The 18,513-nt window shown below is 40.3% G+C and overlaps 1 protein-coding gene across 1 annotated transcript in view; it reads left to right on the forward strand.

Annotated features, from left to right (window-relative positions):
* usp43a (ubiquitin specific peptidase 43a) overlaps positions 1-18,513 on the forward strand; it is a 118,030-nt gene that overhangs the window by 31,763 nt on the left and 67,754 nt on the right. The window contains exon 3 of the mRNA XM_039814967.1: positions 9,118-9,221. Coding sequence (XP_039670901.1) covers positions 9,118-9,221 — 104 coding nt within the window. The remainder of the gene's footprint in view (positions 1-9,117; positions 9,222-18,513) is intronic.

Raw genomic sequence — 18,513 nt, forward strand, 5'->3', positions numbered from 1 at the left:
TAATTGGGATTAAAGTGATTTATTTTGGAGCAGAAATAAACCAATGTGTCAGCGCCGTGTTTGTAATCCACCTCCAGGCCAACCTGCTTCTCCTGGTTTGTTGTTCTCATGTTTTGCAGCTATAACAACTCGCCCATGCACACACACCAAACACCCACTCTTTCCTATTGTTACAGTGATGTCAGATTATTTTTCTTGCTTTGAAACACCCCTCCCCCCAACCCCACACACACACACACACACACACACACACACACACACACACACACACACACACATACACACACGTTCAAATATACAACTACACACAGCAAGCCAAAATCCCAACTCACTCCCCAGCACGCTGTACAGGAGCGCCTCAGTAACGTCTCACATGAATGCGTGGGGAATCAGCAGGGCTTTGATAACAACATATGTTTTCATGTAGGGATTGGAGTGTGAAGATCCCTGGAGAGAAGCAGAACCTTTGCCAGAGGCACAGGGCTAAAGAGATTTACAGTAGCTGCACTTGCGAAATGTTTCACTGATTACACAATTGAATTGAGTCCCAAACCAAGGTGAGGTTTCTGAAGGAGCAGAAGATCTCAGATCACAGTGAAGTCCCTTCAGGTATTATGCCAACCAAATATCCTGCACTTCCTTGGTGATGGAAGGTGATGTCTGTTACAACCACACTGTCACACTTACATTATACTGAGATCGAGTCAGAAGCATTTTGTTGTTGTTGTTGTTGTTGTTTATTTGTTTTTGTTTTTGCAGTTGCAGTATGTCTTCACAGGGGCATTTACTGTAGGGGAGCCCTGATGGGATAATGATAGCACACTTAGTGCATATGCCACAAATGTATCTTTGCCTGAAGAGTGTATTGTTTACATTTTTGACCATTGCTATCATGTGAGAGTGTCTTGCTGGCTTTTACCAAATATTGCATGCTGTGATGTCCTGCAGTGGTGCCGTAGGTAGAGACGGGCAGGAAGGATGAGAGGACAGCAGCATAAGCGGCAGGTGGGGAGATGGGTATGATGCAGCTATGCAGGATCCCAAGACAACCAGAGAACGATCTGTTCTTTGTTTTTTAGTTTAGCTGTGTGCATATAGTGCTGACTACACACACACACACACACGCGCACACACACACACACACACACACACACGCGCATGCACGCACACACACACGCACTCGCACACACACACACACACACACGCCACTGCTGAGTTTGACTAGTTTACTAATTGCGAGTAACAAGAACACTAACACTTTTGTAAATGGTTACTACAGCGATGCTTTGTTTGATATGTGAGGAAAAATACAGGTTATAGGTTTCAATGATGTCATATATTATTATATAGCCCACGACTTGGCTGTGCGTCCTTGAAGTTTATGTGTGTGCACTAACGTGTTTGTGTGTGTGTGTGTTGTGTGTTTGCATGCACAGGCCCTTGTGATCCTTTGCATGAGTGTGTGCAGAAAGCGCAATGTTCTCACTGATAAACAATGCCCATAAGTCCTCGCTGCTCCTGTGATGCGATGATGCCGAGCTCTGCGGATGGTGGTGATATGTACCCGTCTGACCTACCATCAAGTAAACAGTAGGGGAGAACAAAAGGGTTGGAGGACACAATGTTCTTTTCAATGTGACCTTAGCTCTTTGCAGTTTTTTTTCGATTGCTTAAGCACTATTTTGAAAACGGGGACCGGTTTTTCAAAACACTACACACAATTAGCACAACCACACACCCAATTAGCCGAACACCTCAGACCCTTTGCAAAATGAAACACTCTTGCAAAAACTATACACTAATTAATCCAAACCATATTTGGTTACCATATGAAACTAGAGATGGCCCGACACCATTTTTTGCTTCCCGATTCCGATACCTGAACTTGCGTATCGGCCGATACCGAGTACCGATCCGATACCAGTGTGTCATATATTTTATGTTTTAACAACTGTATACTACTATCCCTGTATGGATGTGATATGATTTCTATCTTTGTTGTCTGTCTGGCTCATGTTAAACTCTTTGTGAAACATGAACAAATACAAACAATGAATGCCACAGAACTTTATTTTATTATCCAGTTTGACAGTCAGTTAGAACGGAAAAGAACATAAATAAACTACTTTAACGTAGATTTTCTTTAGGGCTTTATTACGTGGTATCGGATCGGTGCATAAACTCCAGTACTTCCCGATACCAGCGTTTTAGGCGGTATCGGAGCCACTTCTCAGTGATTGGAGTACTGTAAATGAAGTACACAGAGAAAGTGCAAATATACAATAAGTTCACCAAACACTACACAAGACCAATGCTGCGGACTGGGGAAAATATAAATAATTTCTCTCCATACACCCAAATCAGTCAACACGGAGAATCACAACAAAACATGTCCCAGTTTTCATGCTACTACAGTAGTGTGCATAACACTGTTAGCTCAGCAAACAACAGACAAATATAAAATACTGTATCCAGGTTACAATTACAGAAAAAACAATAAACAAACAAAAAAGATCTAAAAAGAACTGAAAATACAGTACAGAAAAGACTTACCTGCTGCATTTTTATATTGCTTAAACCTGATTGGTGTGTCTACAATTTAGCAATCATGTGTTTGCGTACCCTGATGGCTGTGTTTCACAGGTTGGCTCATAGGTGTAGTCATTTGACAGTCAGTGCTTTGGAATTGCAAGGACGTGACATCATGACATACTTCTGTGTCTAATGTATACAAGTGTGTTTAGTGTTTTGCAAAAAGTGTGAGGCTGACCTTGTGCTTATAGTGGTGCACATCTGGGTCAATGTTTTGCTCCTTGAGTGTAAGGTTGTGATAAGTGTGTAATACTTTTGATTTCAGTGTGTAAGCAATTGGCAAAAAACGTTTTAGCTCAATATTCTGGGAATTGCTTTGCTGCCAACTCTAAAAAGTAGTTCATTTTAGAGCACAGCAGTAATAATATAAGCAGGCTCAGTGTAGCAAAGTTACTATCAGGGCTCATGACAAATAATTCTGTTCTTATTCTCAAAGGTATGTGTGTACAAATCCCAGATCACATTGCTACAAGACCTCCAGGCTTTTGACTTGCTTACTATAGTAGATCAGTTCTTTGTGCTATAATCGACCAACACCCGGGTGTTTGGGCCAAAACAATAACCTGCTCTAAAAACAAAAGCATGGGCAAAATGGAACTACGGCACTACAGTCATTAAGAGAACAAGGTAAAACCAGCTATTTTAACTGGAGCATAGGGAGATCTGAAACCAGGGCCAATAAGTAAAACTTAAACAATCAATTACACTGCCAGGGCCATGTAGATATGTAGATTTCGCCACTAATGTCCCCAAGCAACAGGAGGCGGTTGAATGTGGCCTAGATCTGTTAGCATTCAGATTTTTCTTTTTTTTGGATTACACCCAGTGTGACAATTGAACACCTTCTGAATATTGGTATTTACTTGTTATTGCTGCGGCCGACCCCCGCATCTATTTTTGGCAGATGATAGCTGAGCTGGAACAATGTTGTGGGGGTATTCATTTTTCCCTGAGTGCTAAATAAAGAGGCACCGTACGCTCAGTGCTTTTTCTATCTCTCCCTGTGTTTTAACTATGTGTATACACTGTGTGTTTAACATATACAGTATGTGTCTTTGTTAGAGATACACACATGCCATTTCTGTCTTCCTATCATTATTTCTCTTGCTCTCATTCTCGCTCAATGGAGCCGTCTGTTTATCTGTTCTCAGGTCTGGCTAAGAGGTTGATGACCTGCCCCAAGTGCGCAGTGATGGTTTTGATTTATAGAGAATTAAGTGTCACCGTTTTTGGCTCTTACTCATATTACTCTTTTCACCATCAAACAACTTTCTTTGTTTCTGGCACTTTGTGTCCTAAGCTCAATTAAATGTGTATGAGGAAGAATGCAAAATTGGAAATTACCATTACTTAAGTGATCAAAATAAACCATGCATAATCTTATGGGTATTGCTGAATCTAAAGGTATTTTCAGTGCGCAGACAAATGAAATACAAGACTATGTACTCCATTAAACATTATGCCATCTCAGTAACATTTAAAATTGAACACATCAGACTTTACGGTGGAATCTCGTGTGTATCTGCAGGGTTTAAAAGTTATCTTAGGAAAAGGTAAGGGCATTTTCAGATTCTCTCTGCTGAAGTCTCTGTCTGACAATCCATTTTTACATCTGAAACATGTTCAAAGTGCTCGTGCAAACACCATTATCACTGCAAATGTACCAGCAATATTATAGTATAGAGTACATGCCATGCTCTCGTCCTTGTGCTTTCATGAGAAGAGTTGTCACAGTACTTAGAACCTTACCAATACATTTTTGTATGAGCCATAAATTTGTATAGGCCTAATGGATACTAGTAAATTCAAAATACTTAAGTTGAGTTAGTGTATTTATTGTCCTCAGTCATGCACATTGGGCATGGTGATTCAAAGAGACATTGTGGCAAATGCTTCAGACAAACATGAATGGCTCTGGTGATTAGCCCTTTTTTCTTTATTTTTAGTTCCCTGTTCCCATATGTTGATTGGGGGAATGTGGCCAGGGTTTCCATGGTGATGCTTGTAACCCAGTTTGTCTCTGAGGGTCTGAGGATTGTTTTTCATTGTGCTCAAGAGCGGAGATGGAGACAAGAGGGCAAAATTGAGAGAAATTGAATTGGTCACAGTTGTCACAGATGGTATGCACAACAGTACACATTGTTATTTAAATAACACATTTTTAAGATTTTTTGGGGGCATTTCAGCCTTTAATGGAAAGAACAGCTAGATATGAAAGGGAGGAGAGAGAGAGGGGGATGACATGCAGGAAGTCGTCTCAGGTCAGACTCAAACCCTGGACCTTCTGCGTCGATGTATACACCTCTACATATGTGCGCCTGCTCTACCAACTGAGCCAACCCAGCCACTCACAAAATGGAAATTGAAGTTAACTTCAAATAGCCTCTGCTGCACCGCATGGTCCCCAGGTGCTGATGAATCCCATTTCCAATCTCTATAGCTCTCACAGGCCTTCTAAACCGTCCATTACAAGTGATACGCACCTCTGAGACAGAGGCACCTCCTTCTGTTTTGTTTACAATTCAATCTGTTATTTCTTTCCTTAATTCTGCTTTTATCTTACATATCGCATAAGGCCACGTCAAGATTCATCACTTAAACTGATGGCTGAGTTTTCAAAGATGCTAAAAAGTAGCTCATTGTTCAAAGTGAAAGCAGCAGTGATTGGATTTTGTTTGAACAATAGCAAAGCTTCATCAAAGTTGGATTGTCATTATTTCGGAATACACCATGCGAGACCAGCGCAGAAAGTCTCATTTCCCCAGAGAAGGTGGGAAGACCAGACTATGGTATCTCTGACTTGTGCTGCTTAATGTGTCCCATACAAGAGTTTGAGCCTGAATATTCTGTTCCCTAATTAGTATGTATGTAAAACAATGATTTCTTAGAAGTTTGAACACTCATCCTGAATAAACAGAACAAGTTACAAAATATCATTCATATTCCAAAGTAGTATAGCAATAGGCTCACTTCTGCTCTGAAGAGAAGCAATGTGGTTCATCCAGGTAATCTGGCCACAATTTCCAGGACTCAAAACACTTTAAAGTTTCTTTTCGCTGTAGTACTGTCTTAGATGATGTGTTAGCTTACTTGACTGAAATGGTTCCATCCTACTATTTCCAGATGGAAAATCATGTTTCCAGCTGAGATTACTTGAGAAATTTAACACTCTGTCTTTCAGATGGTATGAACAGATTATGCTGAAATAGCTGAAAAAAGTTGTCAACAGTTACCTAAGTGAATACAGCGTGTAGTTTCTTTTTAGCAACAGTTTGCTTTATTTGCAATCGTTTCTTAAAAGCATCATATGTCTTACACTCCAGGATATAGTGTCCTTTCTCTCACAGAATAAAATTGGTTCTACTACTGTGAGTCCATTCAGCTTTACAGTTATCACACATAGCTAATGAACAGTTCCAGGTACATTTTTCAATGCGCATCTCATAAAATTTTCACTCACTATGACCACTACTTTGTCATTACTAAACATTGTCCCAAAATATGCACAATAACGTTGCAGTCCGTGGGCTTATTTGCTAGCTAACAACCGCTAAGGAAAAATCCAGCATATACTGTAGATGGTAGTAGAGTTTAGCGACAAAACAAAATGCTGAGGGACCATTACTTCACTTTTCCATGTTGGCTTTGAACGGTATGCTTCCCGACTAACCTGGAAAATGTTTTAAACAGTAAGTGAATAGGCTACAGCGTGCAGTAGGGGGAATACGTCTCCTGCAGCGGGGAGTCAAAGGCAAAGGGTTCGCTAATGTTAGCTTCTTGTCTCAACTGGGGTCTGATAAACAGTAAATTCATCAAATGCAGTGCCCATTACACTATTTTCCAAGTATACAGTACAGGCCAAAAGTTTGGACACACCTCATTCAATGTGTTTCTTTATTTTCATGACTATTTACATTGTAGATTCTCACTGAAGGCATCACAACTATGAATAAACACATATGGAATTATGTACTTAACAAAAAAGTGTGAAATAACTGAAAACATGTCTTATATTTTAGATTCTTCAAAGTAGCCACCCTTTGCTTTTTTTGATAACTCTGCAAACCCTTGGTGTTCTCTCAATGAGCTTCATGAGGTAGTCACCTGAAATGGTTTTCACTTCACAGGTGTGCTTTGTCAGGGTTAATTAGTGGAATTTTGTCCCTTATTAATAAAAAAGCAAAGGGTGGCTACTTTGAAGAATCTAAAATATAAGACATGTTTTCAGTTATTTCACACTTTTTTGTTAAGTACATAATTCCATATGTGTTCATTCATAGTTTTGATGCCTTCAGTGAGAATCTACAATGTAAATAGTCATGAAAATAAAAAGGAAACGCATTGAATGAGAAAGTGTGTCCAAACTTTTGGCCTGTACTGTAGTAGATGTCATACTTCACGGGATCTGCGTTTTCATGGTAAATCAGCTGTCATCGCTGTTTGTCACTCTGCCTGATTAACCGCTATACACTGTTGTTTATTTGGTTGTCATGACTTTGCCTGTAATGACGTCCTGTCACCATTCCAGTTGCTCACCCTCAAAGGGGAGAGAGAGCAGATGACTGTTCGCTTGAGTTCAGTGGAGCGACGACTTCATGACATTTCATAAAATACTGAAGCAGCTACAGAATTAATTTAATAGCGGCTAAATGTATATAGCGGAAACCCTGAATTTGGTAGAGTAATTAAGAACACCTGTGTGGGTGTGCAGGGCCTTTAAAGAAGTCTGCAATGCACAGTTTTCAGCTTTGTGTCATGGCAGTGTGTGCAGATGAACGATGTTTGGCCCTCCGCACAGAGCAGCAGAGGTCCGTCTAGATCCGCTGACACAGGTCATCCGGCATCGTTGCTCCATTGTTGATCCAACTAAAGAGCACATCTTAAATTGTGCTGTAGTAATATACATAGGCCTAATAGGTACAGGATGTCCATCTGTAGTATCAGACAAATTACCAACACTCTTACTTTTTCCTTACTAACACCATGATGCTGACACCACAGCAGAACTTCATGTAGCAGCAGACCTCGACTGAACTGCTTTAAGGCCTTTTTATGCTTCTGTGTAGAATTGACGGCGTACCCCCGCAGACCCCTCTGCGTCTACACCAGACCCTACGCCGTAGCCAGACGTGCACCTCTCGAAAAATGTAACTACACGTCGCAACGACGCACGTCGCTTGGCCATGGCTTGGTAGCGTTCCATTTCCCCTGGCTCATTTCCTGGTTCTCCTTCCCCATAAACAACATGAAATCAAGGAGAGGGTTAACTTTTCCTGCTACAGCTTTCCCACCGTGGTCAGAAAGCACAGGGGAGACACTTTGTTTGTCTCACTATGCCTCTAGAGTTGGTACTCGCGCCGAAGTTAATCGCCGTCACTCTCTCACTTCTCCCTTGCTCCACACACACACACACACACACACACATACACACACACACATGCCAGCTCGACGTACACACCAGCGCACAAGTATAAACATCAGGCTACTTATGTAGGCTAAGGCGAAAGCTCTGCGTGGAGCCTGCACAGAACCATAAAACGGCCTTTAGTGTGTTAAATCGATCATTACCACCTTGTGTTCACTGACAGCTTCAATATCAACTTTACAAGATAAAGATTTAGCAATCTGTTCCTCTGTTTCTTCACTTTGCCCTCCTGCGGAGTCTGACACAGCATGCAGGGTAGGCCTATCAGTCATTTAGTTTATTCAGCAGACATTGGCGTCACACTGAAAGTTGATTGATATCTCAGATATTTATGTGACATTAATCTCTGTTGACTGTTTAAACTTTCCTGCTCTTCCTGACAGATTAAATACCTCCCTGCTCTAACATTTTATGAATCACCTTTTTCCTATTTAATTGAATTGTCTCACTTTGTTTCTCCCTCCACATATATATCTGTATGTGTCTGTTTGATCATCTCATTGTTTATTGAAGAAGCACATTTTAGTGAGCAAAATTGCTGACAAGACTCACACCTCATTATTCCGGATTTCACTTTTTGTAAAGCATACTGTCTCTAAATACTGCAGGCAAAGGGCAAAGTCCAAGAAGTTGAGTTATATTATTTCATCTCCCATTCTGTCCATATCTGCAATTACGTCTGGTTAAAGCTACTATACACGAGTGCTTGTTGGCTTCTGTTAAAGAGAGTTTTGCATTATCTCTTCCTGTGCAACAAAATTATCTTTTGCCATATATCTAATGCCTGATATTCATTTGGGCAAATGGGTAAATACAGATGGTAAAAGAAAGTCTTTCCTACGGTTTCCTAAGCTATTTATCAGACGGGATGTGGGAAAGTAGTGTTCAAAGTGTCTTAATATTATTCTGAAGATAATGATGATTTGTATTTGTATTTTTGCCATCTGCCTGCAAAGAATGTTCTCAATATATATATATATATATATATATATGTATATACATATATATATATATATATACATATACATATATATACCATGTCCACTAAAGTGATTATTTGTCTCCTTTCTGTCCCTCTTTTGCTGTCTCTTTGTCTGCAGGGACCCAGTTCACTGGAGGATCCTTCCAGTCCCAGTTCAGCCAGCACACAACAGCCTCGAGATCGACATAGTTTTGTCCAGGAACACTTCCAGGCTCAGTACAAGTGAGACGCGTAGACATGAGCAGCATGCTCAGATATTCCAAAAGCTTTGTTTTACTTCTAACTTGAGCTGATTGTTCCCCGTTTGTCAAATCCAGTGCTTTTTAGTCTCTGTAACTATTTAGAAATTTAAGATGGCTGCAGTGTGACTGTGTGAGATCAAGTCTGGTCGAGTAGATTCTGTATCTACATTGTCTAAACCTTTCATTCTGTCATGCGTAAATGACCAAGAACTAGTCTAGAAGAAACTTTAAAGTTTCATCGTAGTTAATTGAAACAAGGAGATCATTTACTCTGCACACTGTGAATCCCATTCATAACACAATATTAAGGGTTCATTAAATACTTTGGGAGAACAAGTTTCCGAGTTTGAGCAACTTGCAACATTAAAACAAATTGCATGTGTTTAAGTAATGCTATCACTGACTTACTCTATAGTTTGATAATTCCTTCTTATTATAGTCTATCCTGAGGTTGTAGCTCTTTTGTGTTCCTTTTATTAAGTAGATTTTCTTGTTTTTTCTTTTGCATTGAGGTGTTTTCTATTTGTTCTTGTGAGTATTTGTTTTGGGACCTCAAGGGGTTTATCCTGATATACTGTATAAAAATTGACCAAAAAAAAAGGCCAAAACTTCAGTCAAAAGCCTATAACTCCAAGCTCTTAGTAAGAAGTAGGACGAGGACTTTCTATCTTAAGTTCCTTATCAATTATGCAGTAGGCAGGCTGGATCCCACCAGGCACTATATCTAATGTCCTGAGGTTGTGTTTAGAGTGCAATACATACCATTAAAGAGAATAGGTATTCAGCACAGGTGAGAATATTTTTTCTCCTCTGTGGATAAGAATGAGTATCTCGAGAAAGTAGGTCAGACAGACGTGTGAAGGATTCAGGGGATCCATCTTTTGTGCTGCCTCATGTCCCTCATGCTTCATTTACAGAGGAAAGTCAAACTGAGGTTCTCTAGTTTAATAGACCCTCAAATGGAATTGACTCAAGACCTTTCAGTAACCTGGTCGACACAGTCTTGGCTGTGTACATTTACATCACCTCTTCGCTTTCCACTTGATTCCTGATCAATATAACTGTGATATAAAATGGTAAATAAGGAGAAAGGCTTGTTTCATTTCAGACTTTAATGTTGTGATTGGACGATCAGATTATTTGAAATAACTAATTTGGCAGTAGTAGAGAAGTCTTTTTTAGGGGTGTGACGAGACACTCAGCTCACGGGACGAGATGATACAGGGTACGACACAAGAACGAGAAGAGATTTTAACACTATTTTAAAAGTTAAATGACGCAAAAAAGCAAGCACTGTGAAAGGTTTAGCCAAAAACTGAAGTGGCTTCTCTCCTGTATAACAGGCAGTTTGGGCGCCATCGGCTTATGACTTATTTGTGTGTGGGTTGAGTGGAGATTTATAGAAAGAGAGATCACCCCTCAACCAAAACATACATGACTTTCAAACAAGAATAAAAAAAGCTTTTAGCTCCACATATAAATTACTGTACACTCTGGAACATGGATTTAGTCAAATGTGAGAAGTGATCATGTTGCTCACAGTCTGAATACCCTGGAGAGTGGTCCTGTCATGTTTGGTCCATCACACACAGTCGACCCGAAGCAGATTAGTGTGTGATCCAATCAAAAAAAAAGATCAACCTCTGACACTCGTACAGTATTGACCACCACCCTGCGAAGTTAACCAGACATTAATTCATGGGATTATCCCATTCCCTCATTGGCAGATAGTGGATTGAACGCTTAGAGTCAGACTGTATCCCTGCGGAGCCTTGTCTCCCATGATGCTCTCTGCCTGATTAATTGAAACGGCTTGTCCTGAATCCGAGTCAGCTGTAGAAAAGACAAGCGACTCTAAGGGGTGAAGATGTTTGTTGAAGATCTCCTTCAGTCTCTTTCTCTGTCTCTTCTTCCTTCTCTATCACACTATTCACATTTACACACACCTGTCTGTATGTGCCACTATCAGATCAGCTGATTACAGTGTTACGAGAGGTCTTTCAGGAAGTTTATGGGGTTAGTTTTGATAAGGGTCAGAATTGATATGACATATGACACACAAGGGGGTGTGTTTGTGTACGCTGATTTAACCCAGTACTGCAGGTGTGTGGGAGAGATTCATTAAAGTGCTCATATTATGCTCATTTTAAGGTTCAGAATTATATTTAGAGGTTGTACCAGAATAGGTTTATGTGGTTTAATTTTGAGAAAACACCATATATTTGTTGTACTGCACATTGCGGCAGCTCCTCTTTTCACCCTGTGTGCTGAGCTCTCTTCTTTAGCTACAGAGTGAGGCATCTCACTTCTGTACCATCTTTGTTGGGAATCGCACATGTGCAGTAAGTACTGCTAGCTAGTCAGTTGCAGAGCATGAGGGAGTGCCATGCTAGCACCTATAACATGCACACAAAAAAAAGATATATAACACAATAAAGGAAAGGGCAAAAGCCAAAAAGCATAATACAGGTGCTGGTCATATAATTAGAATATCATCAAAAGGTTGATTTATGTCAGTAATTCCATTCCAAAAGTGAAATTTGTGTATTATATTCATTCATTATACACAGACCGATATATTTCTCTCTTTTAATTGTGATGATTATAACTGACAACTAATGAAAATCCCAAATTCAGTATCTCCGAAAATTAGAATATTACTTAAGACCAATAAAAAAATAAAAAAAATAAAATAAAATGATTTTTAGAAATGTTGGCCAAGTGAAAAGTATGAACATGAAAAAGTATGAGCATGTACAGCACTCAATACTTAGTTGGGGCTCCTTTTGCCTGAATTACTGCAGCAATGCGGCGTGGCATGGAGCCGATCAGTCTGTGGCACTGCTCAGGTGTTATGAGAGCCCAGGTTGCTCTGATAGTGGCCTTCAGTGCTTCTGCATTGTTGGGTCTGGCGTTTCGCATCTTCCTCTTCACAATACCCCATAGATTGTCTATAGGGTTAAGGTCAGGCGAGTTTGCTGGCCAATTAAGAACAGGGATCCTTAAACCAGGTACTGGTAGCTTTGGCACTGTGTGCAGGTGCTAAGTCCTGTTGGAAAATTAAATCTGCATCTCCATAAAGTTGGTCAGCAGCAGGAAGCATGAAGTGCTCTAAAACTTCGTGGTAGACAGCTGCGTTGACCTTGGACCTCAGAAAACACAGTGGACCAACACCAGCAGATGACATGGCACCCCAAACCATCACAGACTGTGGAAACTTTACACTGGACTCCAAGCAACGTGGATTCTGTGCCTCTCCTCCATTCCTCCACACTCTGGGACATTGATTTCCAAAGGAAATGCAAAATTTACTTTCATCAGAGAACATAACTTTGGACCACTCAGCAGCAGTCCAGTCCTTTTTGTCTTTAGCCCAGGAGAGACACTTTGGACGCTGTGTCTTGTTCAAGAGTGGCTTGACACAAGGAATGCGACAGCTGAAACCCATGTCTTGCATACGTCTGTGCGTGGTGGTTCTTGAAGCACGGACTCCAGCTGCAGTCCACTCTTTGTGAATCTCCCCCACATTTTTGAATGGGTTTTGTTTAAAAAACCTACTCAGGGTACGGTTATCCCTATTGCTTGTACACTTTTTTTCTACCACATCTTTTCCTTCCCTTCGCCTCTCTATTAATGTGCTTGGACACAGAGCTCTGTGAACAGCCAGCCTCTTTAGCAATGACCTTTTGTGTCTTGCCCTCCTTGTGCAAGGTGTCAGTGGTCGTCTTTTGGACAGCTGTCAAGTCAGCAGTCTTCCCCATGATTGTGTAGCCTACAGAACTAGAGACCATTTGAAGGCCTTTGCAGGTGTTTTGAGTTAATTAGCTGATTAGAGTGTGGCACCAGGTGTCTTCAATATTCCTAATAGAACCTTTTCACAATATTCTACTTTTCTGAGATACTGAATTTGGGGTTTTCATTAGTTGTCAGTTATAATCATCAAAATTAAAAGAAATAAACACTTGAAATATATCAGTCTGTGTGGAATGAATGTATACATTATACAAGTTTCACTTTTTGAATGGAATTACTGAAATAAATCAACTTTTTCATGATATTCTAATTATATGACCTGCACCTGTATGAGCACTTTAAGGGATTCATTTAGGAAGAAAAAAGGGAAAAGCTGGAGGCTTCAAGCGGCAGGACACACAAGAGCTGCAAACCACACGCTGAAAGAAAGCCACTATTTGAAAGACAAACACAACTTTTTTTGTAACTTTTTAAAACCTGAACTACAACACGACTAACTGTGTTCCTTTGTTCTAAGAGCCCATTTTAGCTGCGACTGCCAATTTTCACCACGAGGATTATTTAAGACATATTATTGGTAAGTCCTGATGAAGTCTAAAACTTTAAGCTTGCTTGAGTGTAATGTAGTCGTTCATTTCAAAATAGTAAACAAATCTCTTTAAACATTGTAATTATTTTATGTGTAAAACGCGACACACACATACAGAACGTCAAAGGTGTTTTGTTTTTGATTCTGTTGCCACAGCCAGAAGACACATTTTTGCTACGTTTACACGTGGCCGGCTATTTTCATAAACGGACATTTCAAGCTCTCCGTTTTCAAAAATAACATCGTGCACAGCTGTCAGTTTTCAGAAAAGTGTTCGTTTACACGTACCCGTGTATATATGCCATCAATGCCGTCAAGAGCATGCCAAACCTGTAGGTGGCAGTGTAACGAGAAACTCAAGCCCACGTTAGCCAATCAGAATCCCGAAAATAGCAACAACAGCAACGAATCACTTCCTCTTTCTGTCTCTCGGCTGCCTAAACCTCCGTTTGTCTCAGTTTACATGCAAATGTGCAAACGAAGATTTCAAAAATCTCCACTCTGGCCGCAGTTTTTAGAAAGACTCGGTTTCAGAGGCGAATTCTCCGTTTGTGTGTAAAAGAAGGGTACAAACGAAGGGAAATGTCTCTGTTTGTAAAAATAACCATGTACGTGTAAACAGGGTCTTTGTTTCAAAAGAAACTGGAGGCAGCAAAAAAAAAAAATAGAAAAACGCTGGCTAAACTAAATTTATTTAAAAATGGCGGTTTGTTCAGGACACCCCCGTCTGTTGCTAGCAATAATGACGCAGTGATTACTGATTATTCTCTCAGACATTTTTTTCATAATGGAAAAAACAAAAAAGGCGGGTAAAGTCGAGGCGAGTCGAGCAGGTACCACGTAATGGAAAAACACCATTAGTGAATAAATGAAGCACTCCTCAGTTAACAATTCTCTTACAGCCTATATTGGCTATCTTCTTCATATTGTAGAAAAATAAAATAAAAGTGTGTTATTTAACTTATATTACTTTCTCCCTCCAAGACCTTAATGAAGTGCTGGCTGCTCTGCTTCAAACCACATCACATACACAAGTTATGCTCTAATTGAAACCACTGAGTCTAGATCCATTTCTAAACTCTGAGGCAGTATTATCCCCTCATTCTCACTGACTCACTCTCATTTCATAAATAATAGACCAAGATACCCGGATGGTTTGTAATTTGTTTTCTTCTCTGGGTTTCATCAGGCCTTCAGTGTAAATATGCTTTATATCCATTTATATTCTCATCACATTACTTTGTCTCATTTTGAGTTAGGAGACTTATTACTTCATCTACTCTCCTTTTTCACTCCTCTCCTTCTCCTTACCTTCTTTAATCGCTCGGGAACTGGAGTCACTTTGGATCTAAAAGCACACTAACAAAAGAGCAATCACTCCCTCTCAATTTCGCAGCGTCTTATTTTTGTCTGTCTCCGTCTCTATCTGTTACTCTCTCTGGCCTTCCCTCCTTTCTGTCTCAATCACTTGGTTGATCTCTCTTTCTTTCCTCTTCTTCCTTCCTGATTCTTTTTATATCTCACAGAGATGCTCCTCAGAGGCATTCAGTGGAGTTGTCTGATCTGAATAAATGTTTGCGATTAGAGCCGGGGCTGTCTTGTGGTTTGGGCTGCCGATGTGGGAGTCGGTGCTCAAGTCACTCTGTTGTGCTGCGGTGTTTAAATGAGTCTTTGTCAAAGCCTCTTCCCCTCCCTCCTTCCCTCCTTCTCTGTCTGTCGCTCTGAGTTTGTGGCATCTATATTTAATGGCCTGGGAGACGTGCGGAAAGCCCCAGCCTCTATCTCCTTCTTGACAAACAAGATAGTTGAGAATTTTTTGTCTTATCACAGTGGCTTTTATATGGATGCAAATTTAATGTGAAAACATTTTGGATATCGAACAGTTTGAATAATAAATGTTGTCAGATACAAACTCTAGTTTTTGTGATTTCCAGGTTTACAGAGCAATTGAAACCAAGGAAACTGAAAAAAAAAAACATGCAAGTGTTCTGTTCTCAGTCTCTGAAAAGTTGAGCGAAGAGCCATGAACAAAGCAAAACTGAAAGCTGTCCAGTATGAGAAGTTCTCTCCACCAATTAAATATATTTATGCCAAATTCTTTGAAGACTCAACGCTTCATAAAACAGTGCAAACTTTCCTCATCTTTAAAGATGGTCTCCTGGGGCTCCAATTTTCACACAGGTTACGATGTGCTCGCGCTGACCTCTCTGAGGCATCCGTGTGGTCGTTCCACGCTACACATCTGAGTTGCTGCTGAGAATATGGCCAGACGTTGACCTTCCTTACTTTGATTTTGATGCTTTCCCCACCCACAGTGCTTTTTCCGAACCCAGCCTCACGCACCACTCTCCCTCCAACCATATTACCACACTTAAAGTGGGTGCTAACCAGTTACTGCAGGGCATTATGAAATTAAAGTAATTCTTAAAGTAATTCTTTGATCAAAAGATTGCAAAAACAAAAGTGATCTGCCCAGTCATTTGCCACCTCACTCTGAGTTATACAGTAGTTACCCACACCAGCATGTACATACCTGAACCACTGGAGCCTACACACATCACATGACTAACACTGTGACAATGACATTTGACTCTGGTCCTGAAAATGTAGTCAGATGAAGCCAAGTAAGGCAAACATTTAGGGATTTTGCCTTCTTAGAATTGAGATGACAATTTAGAGCTGAAATAATCAATCAATTATTAAGTATTAATTTGATTCATCCATTCGTCGCATTTAGACATTTAATCATTAGTTATTTTTCAAGCAAGGCATTTTACCAAACATATTTATGGTTCCAGCTTCTCAGATGTGCTGCTGTTGTAGCTTTCCATTGTTTAGTGCTAAATACAATGTTTTCATGGAAGCAATGTACAGGTGTGAGCCACATTAGCCCTGAGCTGCAGTACCCAAAGAGCCAAAAGCTTACACAGAGAGAGAGAGAGAGAGAGAGAGAGAGAGAGAGAGAGAGAGAGAGAGAGAGAGAGAGAGAGAGAGAGAGAGAGAGAGAGAGAGAGAGAGAGAGAGAGAGATAACATTGGCTTCTGTCAAGGTTAAAGAAGCTTTTGCCCAAAAAATTGGTGTTTTAAAAAGTTAAAGTAGATGCGTGCCCTCCAATCCACAGCCAGTGACACATGACTGACTGACTTGACTAAAAAATTAACTTTCATGAGCTCTCTCCCTTTCAGTCCCCGGAGGAGCACTGACCTATAGACAACTATGACATACTGTATAATGCAGCCCTAAGTTTGCTGTGGATTTGTTTTGGTGATGTGGCTCCTACCATCTGGCACAATTGAGACTTAGGTCGCCCAAACAAGCATGATTTGTTTAGATGCTTGTCATATTAACTAAATAACGGTTCGTAATTTCTTTATTTTACAAATAATGCAAGTCACCTTTTGTCTCTTTTTATTTACCAATAATCATTGCATCAAATCTGTATTGATACAATTGATCAAAACTTGTAAAACTCACTGGTGGGTATGATGAGTACTTTTGCATCTAATGCAGAACATGCCTTAAGCTGACTCATGAATGTGCAGTGATGATTCGTCCGTAACAAACTAGCCAGGTGCTATAATTCTGTATTCTGCACACACTTGGTCAAAGATCAAAGACTCAAGATCAAACTTGAGTCTTTTTAAACTGTGAATTTATGGAATCAAAAGGTGCAATTAAATCTTTTGTTTGTTTGTTTATGTGTGCAAACTCAAATTATATAGCTTTACGCATTGATTGCCTCACATGACATCACAGTTTATTCACCACCCTTATAACTTGCCATTGCGTCAGATTTTGCACTCTGCTGCGTTTTCACAGACTGAAAGAAATACCAATATGGTAGTAAATGTTTTTCCGTAGGCCGTCAAATACATTCTATTTCGAGCAGCAAACATCAGCTCATTCCTGACACCATGGGCCTTTCCCAATTCCTAAATTTGTAGCAACCTCCTCGATCCTCCAGCTTGTGACACGGAAATTTTTCTCAGTGCGCCATGTTGAAGGACGTCCCTCTTCCTCACATGTACATCGAGGAGCGAGGATCGAGGAGGCTCCCCGGAGGAGCTATAATCGAGGATACACCGATGTATCCTTTGCGGAAGTCTTTTCACTCGTGGCATGTAAACAAAGAGGCATGACAGAGCAAAATGGGGAGAGAGAGAGAGAGAGAGCAATACGTATATCCGTGGCGCCGTGGTTAATCTAACGTTATAGATCGGGCCGGTCGGATCGTATATTAACGTTCTCTAAAATGTGAACATAGCAGAGCTGCTGTCTGACGGACAGCTTCATTTGTAAGTGCGTCCCCAGAGAGACGTTCGAGAAACATCAGCTTAACTTCATTGATTGTTTCAGAAGCTAAAGCTGTTTCCTCTGTCAAGTTTATAACTGCAGTTAGTTTTGCTGCTTAAATGTCCGTCAATAGAGCTGCAGTGACATTACTTTGTGCATGTTAACATTTACAAGCAGCCTCATTAAAGTAAATTGTTATAGAAAACACTCATACATTAATACAATACCTAATTTAAAAAGCAACGCAGCCAACAGGGACTGTAGAGGGCCAAATGTCCAGCCAGGTCTTTAAATCAGAGAAAATAATTTATTCTGGTGAGTAGAGGGTGGATGATTTTAAACCTATACACGCAGATTTGGATGAAGAGCAACGTGGTACTGCATAATGTTGAGCGATGCTGCTGATAGAGTGTTATTTATGCAGCTCCAAGCAGAGCAGCTCAACTTTCTTTATGATAAAAAAAGAGCAGCTACTGCTGTGTTGTGCATGCGTGTGTTTGTGGGTATATTTGGTACAGCTCCAGGTATAAAGACTGGTGGTCTTTTGGTTTGACACCTGAACATTGTACACACAATAAAACCCTTGCTCTCTGTCTATCACACAGACACACACAAACACCAGCAGGAATATATGTGT

Source organism: Perca fluviatilis, chromosome 1 (genome assembly GCF_010015445.1).
Source record: "Perca fluviatilis chromosome 1, GENO_Pfluv_1.0, whole genome shotgun sequence".
Taxonomy (NCBI): Eukaryota; Metazoa; Chordata; class Actinopteri; order Perciformes; family Percidae; genus Perca; species Perca fluviatilis.